This window comes from Ahaetulla prasina, chromosome 6 (genome assembly GCF_028640845.1).
Source record: "Ahaetulla prasina isolate Xishuangbanna chromosome 6, ASM2864084v1, whole genome shotgun sequence".
NCBI classification, from domain to species: Eukaryota; Metazoa; Chordata; class Lepidosauria; order Squamata; family Colubridae; genus Ahaetulla; species Ahaetulla prasina.
In genome coordinates, this window is record NC_080544.1 from 8,453,990 (window position 1) to 8,467,054 (window position 13,065).

General features: G+C 41.6%; 1 protein-coding gene across 5 annotated transcripts in view; it reads left to right on the forward strand.

Moving 5' to 3' along the window:
* GBF1 (golgi brefeldin A resistant guanine nucleotide exchange factor 1) overlaps positions 1 to 13,065 on the forward strand; it is a 179,692-nt gene that overhangs the window by 126,028 nt on the left and 40,599 nt on the right. For all 5 annotated transcript variants that reach the window (XM_058188843.1, XM_058188844.1, XM_058188845.1 and 2 more), the window contains exons 20-24: positions 3,018 to 3,143; positions 4,420 to 4,502; positions 7,069 to 7,305; positions 9,216 to 9,309; positions 11,438 to 11,614. In XM_058188843.1, coding sequence (XP_058044826.1) covers positions 3,018 to 3,143; positions 4,420 to 4,502; positions 7,069 to 7,305; positions 9,216 to 9,309; positions 11,438 to 11,614 — 717 coding nt within the window. The remainder of the gene's footprint in view (positions 1 to 3,017; positions 3,144 to 4,419; positions 4,503 to 7,068; positions 7,306 to 9,215; positions 9,310 to 11,437; positions 11,615 to 13,065) is intronic.

The following is a 13,065-nucleotide window of genomic DNA, read 5'->3' on the forward strand; positions in this document are numbered from 1 at the left end:
TACTGTAGTTGGAGTTTTCCACGTTTCTTTTCACATTCAAGGCAGCATTCTCCCCATCCTCGCTGCTTTTCCAAAACATGCTTTGAAACCTTTGCATTTTATTGGGATGTATTCGTGACAACGCCTCCGCCCCCACCGCGGGCAAGAGGAGGACGAGTGAGAGGGGCGAAAATGTCGAACGCCCCTCCGCCCGCCCCTCCGCCGACCACCGCCGCCATCAAAAAGCGGCGGAAGAAAACGCCGGAGGCCAGCCGCCGCCCCAAAACGAGCCGGCCGAGCTGGCAAAGCATGCCGGCAGCATTTGGGCTCGTCCTGCCGGCCCAGCTGTTCCCGAGGGCAAAAAACCCTCTCCCTGGGTCGGCTCTGCAAGGGTAGACTCGAGTATAAGCCGAGGGGGCGTTTTTCAGCACAAAAAACGTGCTGAAAAACTCGGCTTATACTCGAGTATATACGGTACTCAAAAATAACACTAAATTTTTCTTCCCTAAAATTAAGTGTGTATGTAATCAGAGGGGGTGGGTCAAAATGTTATATTCTCTGAAATAATACAAAGTATTATTGAAAGTAAACAAACGTACAAGAGACATAAATATGAGGATGTCTGCTGCAAACATTGAAAGCAATAAAAAGAGTTGGATGAGACTGGAAGTTTTCTCTATATTTACCTGGAAGTAAAAACATAGAGCTCAACTGAATAAAATTGTTGCAAATCTAAATATATTCCTTTATCCTTGCACCTAAGTACACATGTGTATCATCCAGTTTCTTGGTTACAAATAGAAAGAACAGATTTTTTCCCCAGTTTCTATTCCAATTTGTAACTTTGGCTAAATGTATCTATCCTCAATATAATAGCAATGTAGGGACTGAACGAAATTTTAAATAAGTCTTAAATTTGCTGCACTTGAACTTCTGCATTCTCTTGAGCTGTACTCGTATAGTATAGCCTTTATTGTCATTGTACATCATGTATACAACGAAATTAATTGGTTATACTCCAGAATGGTTTTTGTGAGAATGTGTACATATGGATGGGGAACTATTAACTTTACAAAAAGTTACATTATTTTACAGATAAGTATTAATTTATAATCAATAAATGTTAATTGAATGTTTGTCTTTGCCCTGTTCTTTTTTTGGAGCATGGCCTATTAAAGTCCACGTGTACTTACAGAGAATATAAAAAAATCTATATACTGCTGTTAAAATGCCAGGTTATATATATAAAAAATCAGACCAAGATAAATCACCTCAGAATTCTTTCCATCCTTAATATAACATAGCTGTACAATTAAGTTGAAAAACAAACAGAAATCTTTTAAGGAGAAAAATAACAACAATAAAAAAATTAGAATAACATGGTTGCATAAAGATGCACACCCTTAAACTAATACTTGTTGAAGCACCTTTTTATTTTTTATGGTGTCATCTAGTATTTTGGCATAGGAGCCTATCAGCATGGCATATTTTGCCTTGAGATTCTTTGCAAAAATATCCCAAATCTGTCAGATTTCAGGGGCATCTCCTGTACGCAGCCCACCGCACAGATTTTCAATTGGACTCAGGACGAGACTCTGGCTAGGCCAGTGTTGGCGAGTACCAAAACGGGAGCGCATGTGCGCGCATGCACACCGGCCAGCTGATCTTTGCATGTGCATTCATGCCAGAAACTGGAAGACCAGGTGGCCAGTGCGCATGCATGCCCCAGAAACTGGAAGAGCAGCTGCCTGGCACACACACACGCACTGGGCGGCTGCTCTTCCAGTTTCCGGCACTTCAGCGTGCGTGATGACCAGCTGGCTGGCGTGCCGGAACCCAGAAGAGTAACAGATGATCTCTTGTATACCCGGAGAATTTCTGGCACGTGTGCCATAGGTTCGCCATCACAGGACTAGGACAGAGTTGTTCCAAATTGGATGCCAGCCTTGTTGCAGATCCAGAATGGATGCCTGGGGAGGAGTTTTGTTCCACATCAGTTGCCAGGATGCTTCTGGTTCCAATTCAAGGCACTGGCTTGACCATGAAATCCCTTTATGGCACTGAGTTATTTGAGGGATTGCCTCTCCCCAATTGCATGTACCTCTCCCGTTAAATCTTGCAGACAAGGCATGCATGCTATGTCCCTTATGTCATCTGGCTTGGGGGTCCCAGGGAACTGGTGACCATCTAAGATTACTCCATCATAATTAATATTCACCTCCTGTGCCTTGGTTTTTATATTTTGATACTGTTTGTTTTATATTTTTAATAACTTTTTATTAAATATTTATTGTTTTAGATATTGTTGCATGTTGTCCAGAGTCACTATTTGTGAGATGGGCAGCCTTATAAATTTGATTAAATAAATACATGCATAAACATAATTTCAGGATCGAAGCATGCTTTTGCTGTTGCAACCATTATCGCTTCTCAGCTTGCCAACGAACTAGGAGGGAGAGAAGGGGGAGATGGAATATAGGCTCCAGACATCAAGAAGCCAAGGACACTCCAGCCATGTTTGCAAATGGCAAAGACTTTTTCTCACAATATTGTGAGGCTCAATTGGACAACGTGATCTGCACTAACAGGGGGACGGAGACTCCTATACTTTAATTATGTGAATTTGCGCGGGAATTAGTTCCGGTTTGACCTAATCAGTGCTGAAAGGAGATTGGATCGTCTTGCTCATGCTTTCTTGGTTGAGTTCATCAGTCAGAACATTGACACATAGTTTGATAAATAAATAAATACATATATGCATACACATTTGCAGTTGAGTCATATATACAAATTTGGTAGGAGGAAATACTTTCCAAATTGATTTTATTGGGAATTGCCAATCCTAGATGGGCAAACCTGGGCAGGAACTCTGGGCAATTCATAGGTGTGGATTTGGGGTGGATTTATAAACAATTTTCTATTTACTCTTTATTTTTAGAGGGAGGTGGCTTAAATTCATGGCATTTTCCTTTCAGTTATATACAATACTATAGTTAACAATATTTTGGATCTACTTTCCGTTCTCATTCTCTTTTCAGAAATCGAATGGGACTCCATTTGCTAATAGCGATGCCTGTTTTGCTCTAGCCTATGCAGTTATCATGCTGAACACTGATCAGCACAATCATAATGTTCGCAAGCAGAATGTACCTATGACGTTAGAGGTGAGATATTTCTTCTTCGTGGGATTTGCTAAGCTGAATATTCTGATTTTTTTTCTGGTGTTTTGGGCTTTATTAAGATTATGTTTTCAGCCTCAACTTTCTTGTTCCCATTTCTTTTCTTTTCAATAAAAGGACCAGGAAAATATTTAAAAATAGAAAATAAAGTTCTTATAAAAAGCGCTAAAACAATTTCCTTACTGTGTTGTGTCTGCGCCCCCCGAGCCGGGCCCCCTGCCAGAAAGTGACTTGGACAGTGAGGGGGAAGGGCCGTCAGGATTTACCTCGGGAGCACCGGCTTCCCTGGCTCAGTTCCAGGAGCCAGAGGCAGGCCAGGTGGAGGAGATAACGAGGCCTCCGTCCCCTGACTCTTTCCCGCCCCAGGTCATGCCTTCAGACCCAGCTGACGGCAATCAGGCTTGGTTGAACCCTAGGTTTGATAGGCAGGAGAGGAGGAAACAACAGAAGCAAGGGTGGGGCAGGCCTAGGAAGTGCTGAGTCATGGAGCTACACCCCACAGGATATAAAAGGCAGCCAGAGCTGCTGTGTCTCTTTGTAATAGGCAAATCCACTGATTGAGCTGAAGTTTGTTCCTGGGTGACTCCCCAGTGTTGTGGAAGATAACGGAGGCTCTTGGCAGACGCTGGCTATTCTGCTGTCAGAGCTGATAGTGCTGGCTAATTAAGCCATCACTCGGATGGAGGCGAGGGAGGACAGAACATACTGTAAGAGTCCAGGGTAAATCAGATCACTTTCACTAATGTAGGAAAAAATCTTCATGCCATTGACTTCCTTGTGATAACAACAAAAGTGTTTTGTTGTTCCAGAAAAAAAAGCAGTAATAAAGAATAAAAACTTCATGTTTATAATCCACCAAAGGAGCGGGGGAAGGATAGTTCAGCATTCCACCAGATGTTTAACATTTAAAATGTAAAGCAAAAAGAACAGAATTTCAAATTCGGAGGCACACTTAAAAATCTGAACAACTAAAAGGAAAAGGTGGAGGCTTCACCTTCCGGCCATAGTTGGTGGCAAAATCTGCTGTCAGTATGGAAAAGAAAACTACCAGAGCGCCATTTTCAGAGGATCCCCTGCTTCTATTTTTATGCCTTATTCTTTGAATTCTGGTAGTTTAGAAACTAATCCCAAAATCTTCCAAAGATACAGTATGTGTTGCCTCTGAATTTCATAATAAAATATTCAAAATATATCACAATAAAGGTTATTTGCAGAATTCAGGATTGATCAGAAAGTAATGTACTTTCATTGCTAATTACAGGAATTCCGAAAAAATCTGAAAGGAGTAAATGGTGGCAAAGATTTTGACCAGGACATGTTAGAAGATATATATTATGCTATCAAGTAAGTATACATTAATCCTTGGATGGAGAAAGTTATCAGAGCAATCTGATTTTTAAAAAAAAGCTAATTTGATGTAGTGGTTAAAGGGCTAGCCTAGCAGCCAGTAGACAGTGAGTTCTAGTCCTACCTTAAGCATGAAAAACTATCTTGGTGTCTTTGGGCTATTCACAGTCTCTCAACCCAACTCACCTCACAGAATTGTTGTTGTGGGGAAAATAGGAAGAAAGAAACATATTGGACTTCTGGGGTGATGGCACGCTGGTGCGGCACGGAGGAAGGGCGCTCGTTCTTCTTGGCTAGATTTTTCACATCTGGAAGCCTGAAAAAGGCAAAGCTGGAACCTGGAGGGTTCTGCTTGAGACAGGGGACACTCTGGAGGTGATGGGGAGAGGAGATAACCCTTAAAAACTGGTGTGAAAGAGACCGACCGTCATGGTTGGGTCCGGAGGCGTGACAGCCTGATTGAGTTAAAGTGGAAGCGAAGATTCCTGCAGGTTCAAGTCCCACCAGGCCCAAGGTTGACTCAGCCTTCCATCCTTTATAAGGTAGGTAAAAGGAGGACCCAGATTGTTGGGGGCAATAAGTTGACTTTGTATATAAATATACAAATAGGATGAAGACTATTGCTTAACACATTGTAAGCCGCCCTGAGTCTTCGGAGAAGGGCGGGATATAAATGCAAATAAATAAAAAAAAGAGAGAGAGAGAAACAGCAAAAAGTGTCAGTGGACTTTGGATGCGTCTGAATGGGACACCGGTTGCTTCTCTGAATTGGAGGGTCCTATAAAAAAGCTGATAAGTGAGTCTCCAAAAAGAAAGAAGCGGCGCCTCAGCGGGAGGAGCGAGAGGAATACGAGGAGACAGAACTAACGGTGGCGGCAAAGGTACTGAATCCGAGGTGAAAGACCTAGACTGGTGAACTGAGAGGTGAAAGAACTTTAAAAATAAAAGATATAAAGTATACTAAAGCATACTAGATCCAAAAACGGATAAAAATTATCAATACATAATACTACACATACAAACCGCTACTGGGATCGCTTTTGCACAAAACTGGAAACAAACAAATACCCCTCAGATGAAATGGTAATTAGGAAGATACTTGAATGTGCTGAAATGGACAGGATGATCATGGAATTAAAAGAAAGAGAAGATTCGGACTATTATAAAACTTGGAGTAGACTGTATAAGTGGCTAGAGAATAGAAGCCAAAACAAGAAATAAAAGTTCAAAAACCATTGACTATAATATAAAGATAAATGTATATATGTATAATCAGAATACATTATATTATAATATAATTATTATACTATTACTAGAATTGTTAAAATCTATGAGAAGGCAAATATTGAATAGTGAATTAAAAAGCAGAATATACATGCTGATACGGAAAGCTGTAAAATTATATTACGCTGTGAAGGTGAAGCTAAGCAGAATCACATCAGATACCTGTACAATTAGCACAGGGCCCCCACAAGGCTGTGTGCTCTCTCCACTTCTCTTCTTGTATACCAATGACTGCATCTCTAACGATCCATCTGTTAAACTACTGAAGTTTGCAGATGACACAACAGTGATCGGTCTCATGCGAGACAATGATGAATCCGCAAACACACGGGAGGTTGAACAACTAGCCTCGTGGTGTGACCGGAACAATCTGGAACTGAACAGACTCAAAACCGTAGAAATGGTGGTAGACTTTAGGAGAAACCCTCCCATACTACCACTTCTTACAATACTAGACAACACAATATCAACAGTAGAGACCTTCAAATTTGTAGGTTCTACCATATCTCAAGACCTAAAATGGACACCTTACATCAAAAATGTCATCAAAAAAGCATAACAAAATGTTCTTTCTGCACCAACTCAGAAAGCTCAAACTGCCCAAGGAGCTGCTGATCCAGTTCTACAGAGAAATTATTGAGTCTGTCATTTGCACCTCTATAACTGTCTGGTTTGGTTCTGCAACCCAACAAGAAAGACACAGACTTCAGAGGATAATTAGAACTGCAGAAAAAACAATTACTACCAACCTGCCTTTCATTGAGGACCTGTATACTTTACCAAGACTACAGTACTATTAATCTTCTCATCGTTCCTATCATCCGTCTCCTCCCACTTACGACTGTATGACTGTAACTTTGTTGCTGGTATCCTTAAGATTTATATTGACTGTTTCCCTATGACTATCCTTAAGTGTTGTACCTTATGATTCTTGACGAATCTATCTTTTCTTTTATGTACACCGAGAGCGTATGCACCAAGACAAATTCCAATCACACTTGGCCAATAAAGAATTCTGTTCTGTTCTGTTCTGTTCTGTTCTACTCTACTCTACTCTACTCTACTCTACTTCTACTCACTGTCGTGTTGCTTGTGTTTTTTTTTATTTGTTTGTATTTGTATTTTTTTTAAAAAGGAAGAAGCATATTGATAAATTTACCACTTGGTGTTATATATGAAAAAAGTGATATAAAAATCAAATCAAATAAAATGTTAGCCCATTTGCTACAGTGCATCTTAACAATTGATCATTTAATGTTTCTGTATTCATCTTTGATAGAAATGAAGAGATTGTGATGCCCGATGAGCAGACAGGTTTAGTAAAAGAAAACTATGTCTGGAGTGTGTTGTTGCATCGTGGAGCCACTGAAGAAGGAGTCTTTCTGCATGTTCCACCCGGCAGCTATGATCATGACCTCTTTGCCATGACCTGGGGACCTACTGTTGCAGCTCTTTCCTATGTTTTTGACAAGAGCTTAGATGAAACTGTCATCCAGAAGACTATTTCTGGTTTCAGGTAACTCTCCTTCACGGTCTACAAAATTATTTTATGTACCTTATCCTTATTTTGACCAAAAACCTTGGATGGATGGCTGAATAAAGCCCCTGGCCAAGTTCTTGTCAGTGTCGTTTTGTAACTCTTCCATCTCCCAAAGTATATCTTTGGCTTAGGTAGCTTTGCCCCTGGGATGATTTCTATGACGCAATCAGTGGGGCGGTGAGGGGGCAGGACATTGCACTCCTTCGCCAAGTTTTGATACTCCCTCAGGATGGAGGGGGTCTCAGGTGGTTTGGTCAGTGTTACTCTTGCGTGCTCCGAGGTAGCGTTCTTGATCTCCCGCTGGGTGAGTTTGTGTGGGGGAGGGAGAGGACCTCTTTCTTTTTTCCTGCTCCCTTCTTCCCACCAGATCGTTTGGTCCCATTCCCACCAGCCAGGCTAGTGCCAGAATTACTGCTTCAGTCATCTTTGGGATGATGATTAACCTAATCATCTCCCAGTGTCGGCCCATCTCCAGCCTTACGGGCTCCGTCATGTGAGTGGCTAGGACACTACCACCACCACCCCACAGTAAGGAGCCATCCACCTGTTCAAATCTCACAGCTTTGGTCAGCTTTCTTGCTCTGATCCCTAGCTTGGCAGCAACCGGTAGCCTGATCAGGCATCGAGTGCATCGTGAGTCTATTAGGGCCTCGAATTTCCCCCGAGTGCCCGACTTTGGGGCTGTGATAGTGATGGGGATAACAAAAGGGTGGATGGCTTCACTTACCATCGGGTCACCTTCTCCCTCATCCTCACTGTCGTATGGGGTCAGGGGATGGCCTTCGTTGGCCGGAGTTCCCTCTTGGCTGGCTGAGGAGTGACCTCCACGGTTTGGTGCACTGCTTTGGATTTCTCAGGCGCCTTTCTGGGTTAGGGTTAGGATTTTTTACTTTTCGGGGTCGGGTTGACCAGTTTTCAGTTTGGGCATAGGCGCCAGGCACTCAGCCGCCCGGTGACCAGGGTAGCCACATTGGAAGCATTTGATGGGCGACTGACTGGGCAGCTCTTTCTGGGGGACTAGGCAATGAGAAGGGCCCGTCCGTTTTGTGTTTGGTTGCCTCTCTTGGATTTTCTGCAATTCCGGGCCAGTGTCTTCCTTAAGTCAGCACTCCTTCAGGTCTGCGTCCAGCTCTGTGGCTGGACACAGTCAACCACTCATTGGTTGGATAGGCCTTGATAGGCACAAGCTTGGCGCAGGTCCTGGTCAAGCCCCGCCTTGAAGTCGTAGATGAGTAGCTGCTCCAGCCATTATCTCAGCTTCCCAGCGACCCGTCGAAACTCCTGAATGTATTCTTGCACCAGCCGGGCCTTCTGTTTCAGTTCCTGCATTTCCCTCTTGGTCCGCTGAGCTCTTGTCACATCTTCAAACCGGTCCCTCAGCTCCTCCAGGAACATGCTGGCATTTCCCAGCTTTGGGTGTTCTCATTATGGATCTGCCACCCGCTCTGCAGTTTCATCCTCCAACCCCACCGTCACTATATCAACCATGGCCCTCTGGGTTGGGTAGGCAGCTGCATAGTGGTCCAGGTGGGTTATCACCTGGCTTAGAAAAAGTGCCAACTTGTCGGGGGTTCCTCGACTCCATTTGTAGTGAAAGGTATACTTTACTAAAAGGCCAAGTGGTTTACAGTATAGCAAAGCCAGAACTGAGTATTCACACCAACTTCCCCAGTTAACTCTCCCCCACCCCCTTTAGTTCTTTCCCATTGCTGGTCTCTCATTGTCCAATCAATTTTAAAAGAGATGGTTTGGAAACAGTTACTCTGCCTGTCGGCATTCTTCTGGCTTCATTGCTTCCCTCAAGCATTCCCTAGAAAAATCTAGGGAATAATTCTGGAAGCATCCACAATGTGATTTCTCTTACAGCATTATGATTTGTCTTTCAGAAAATGTGCCATGATCTCTGCTCATTATGGCCTCAGTGATGTTTTTGACAACCTCATAATTTCTCTCTGTAAATTCACAGCCCTCAGCAGTGAGGTAAGTTGTCAAATGGAGACATATAAATAATTTAAATTTAAACATAGTTCATGAACAAAGTTGATTTTCCTTTCAGTCAAATGCAACCACTTGATTAGTTAATACTAATCTTTACATCTTTCTGGTTCCCCAGAGTATCCAACTTTCAGAGTTCCATCAATTTTTTAAAGAGAATTGAAAACAAAAGAATGTTCTTGCAAGAAAGTTTCTTGTAATTAATTTCAAAATCTTATTTCAAAACCTTCTGAACCCTTGGTCTGTTTGTAATTTTCCAAAATCAAACTTTTCGGCATTCTTTTGCTGTTTATTCCATTTTTAAAAAGTCTTTAAACTTGTATGTAAAACACATTTCACTAAGAATTAAAGAAAATTCACCAGGTGCTGTAAAACCTGTTGACCCAAAGTTCATAATAATTGAAAGAGCAGTTAATGAGCAATTTCAAAAGTGGTTACAAAAGGAAGTATCAATAGAAGTAAATATTGAAGGTTGAATTTTGGGGTCCTTGGTGCTCACTGGGCTTAGTTTGTTTTCTTGCAGACTTTTCATTACCCAACTAGGTAACATCATCAGTGTTACCTAGTTGAGCCAACCTCTGAGCACAAAAATGCCACAAAGGAAGTACAGGTAGTCTTCAACTTACAATAGTTCATTTAGTAACCATTCGTAGTTACAACAGCATTGAAAAAGTGACTCACGACCATTTCTCATTGTTATGACTGTTGCATTATCTCCATGGTCATATGATCAGAATTCCGACTCTTGACAGCTGTCTGAGATTTATGACAATTGCAGGGTCCCTGGGTCATGTGTGGTCACCTTTTGCAACCTGCTGACAAGCAGTCAATGGGAAAGCCAGATTCACTTAACAACTATGTTACTAATTTAACTGCAGTGATTTTACTTAACAACTGTGTCAGAAAAGATTGTAGAATGGAGCAAAACTCACTTAACAACTATCTTAGTTAGCAACCGAAATTTGGGCTCAGTTGTTGTCATAAGTTGAGGACTATTTACATGTGAACCCAATGTTTTTTTGAATTCACCAACCATGGTTGAAAAAATGGCTATTCCCTTATCTCTCAGAGCTATAAACCTGCCAGAGACTGTAGATCTTGTGTGTTAAGCCCAAAGAAGCCTATGCAACGGGACAAACAAGAATTGAAGAGACATCAAATCCTATGACAATAGTTGAATGAACTAAAGATTTAGATTTAAATCTTTACGCCAAATACCTGACCTTCGGACCTTCCGCCGCGAACTGAAGACACATCTTTTCATTCGCGCGGGGCTGGCTTAAATTTTTATTGATTTTAAATTTTCTATTATTAATTTTAAGGGGTTTTAGTTTTATATATTTTAAAGTTTTTTAGGCCAATTATAAAATAAGTTTTTTAATTTGTATTTTAATTGTATATTGTATTGTCTGTTTTTACTTTTGGCTGTACACCGCCCTGAGTCCTTCGGGAGAAGGGCGGTATAAAAATCGAATAAATAATAATAATAAAAAAAAAGATTGTCGTAGGTAAAAGAAAAGAATATAAAGTTGACTTATTTTATCAAGGTCAAAATAAGCCATTTTTTAATGAAATTCTTTATAAGATTTTTTTGCTAACACCAGGATTGAAAAGTCAATGTCTTATGGATTTGTTCTAGATAAGGGATAGATTGTGGGAAGAAGCAGTATCTAGTTGTAACCTTATAGAAGGTTACTACTGGAGAACCGGTAGCAGAAATTTTGAGTAATTTGGAGAACCGGTAGTAAAAATTCTGACTGGCCCCACCCCCATCTATTCTCTGCTCCCAAGTCCCAGCTGATCGGGAGGAAATGGGAATTTTGCAGTAACCTTCCCCTGGAGCGGGGTGGGAATGGAGATTTTACAATATCCTTCCTAAACCATGCCCACCAAGCCACACCCACAGAATCGGTAGTAACAAATTTTGAAACCCACCACTGATACGCTGCAATACACAGGCTGTGAAAGTAGTGAAATATTAGTCAAATTTAGTCAAACTTTGTGACTGAACATTTGACTAAATCAAGCCTTTCTTCTTTTGATTTAATGTTTTATACCAAACTTGAGGTTTTTAAACAATAAGAATTGATTTATTTGTACTTTTCTGTTGCAGTCAATTGAGAATTTGCCAACCGTTTTTGGAAGCAATCCGAAAGCACACATTGCAGCAAAGACTGTGTTCCACTTGGCTCACCGACACGGTGATATTTTACGAGAGGGCTGGAAAAACATAATGGAGGCAATGTTGCAACTTTTCAGAGCAGAATTATTGCCAAAAACCATGGTGGAGGTAAAACAAATGACAGTAGATGTTAAGAGAATTGGGTGAGAGGACAAGGATTTGCCATGCTTGGGCTTTGTTGTATAATCAATGTGCTAAAAAAAAAACTTAATTTTTAAAAATATTTTTGTTTTGCATAATATTAAATACTATATTTAAAAAGCCTATAAATTGGGATTTTATAAAATATAATGATATAAGGTTTTGTGTTTGAGAGTGGGCACACATGCAGGTGAGTGGTACAGTCTGGCCCAAGTTCAGGTGGGTGCACAGATGGGGTGTGTGTGTGTATAAGAGAGGGTTATGGTGCACAGGCAGGTACTTGGGTACAAGTGATGATGTGAGGGTGCTGTGGAATATGAGATCCCCATGCTACTCTGGCTCTAAACCACTAAATCTATTTAGCAATCGTTAGCCTGTCATCTATAAACTATATTAATAACAAAATAACTAACAGAAAAAAACAACAATAAAAAACATACTGTATAAAAGTAATACAATTTGTGAACAATAGTCAGAGAAAGACAATACTGAAATTAAAAATCCTCTATTAACAAACTAATATTGTAATCAACTCGTAGAAAATTTACCGTAGCTTCAATCCCAAATCACCCCAAATATTAGCCCGAACTGGTCCCAGATCAATTTGTTTATATCATTTCTTATCAATTGCTGATTGATTAAATATTAATAAGTCCAGTCTCCAAAGTCCATCTATCTTCTCCTCAAAACCAGATAAGATCATTCCTGGATTAGATGTATTAAGTCCATTTCCCATGTTCCTTCAAACCCCTTAAAAAATGCCATTTGCCACTTGTCCACACAGAGAGTTCTTTGCTTTTATATAAAAGCAAAGGGCCTCTGGTGGCTCAGCAGACTAAGTCTGTCTGTTATTAACACAGCTGCTTTCAATTACTGCAAGTTCAAGTCCCACCAGGCCCAAGGTTGACTCAGCCTTCCATCCTTTATAAGGTAGGTAAAATGAGGACCCAGATTGTTGGGGGGGGCAATACAAGTTGACTTTGTATATAATATACAAATGGATGAGACTATTGGCTTACAAGGCCTGCCCCACCCTTGCTTCTGTTGTTCCCGCCTCTCCTGCCTACGAAACCTAGGGTCCAGCCAGGCCTGATTGCCATCAGCTGGGTCTGGAGGCGTGGCCTGGGGGGGAAGAGTCAGGGGACGGAGGCCTCGTTATCTCCTCTACCTGGCCTGCCTCTGGCTCCTGGAGCTGAGCCAGGGAAGCCGGTGCTCCCGAGGTAAGTCCTGACGGCCCTTCCCCCTCACTTTCCAAGTCACTTTCTGGCAGCAGGCCCAGCTTGGGGGGCGCAGACACAACAGTAGCACTCTGCCTCCTGCCTGCAGGGCCAGCCTGGAAATGTTAAAAGGATCGGCCTGCAGGTCTCTACCAGCCAAAATGGGGCACGGGGGGCCATGTGCTCCCCCCGCAGCTCTTT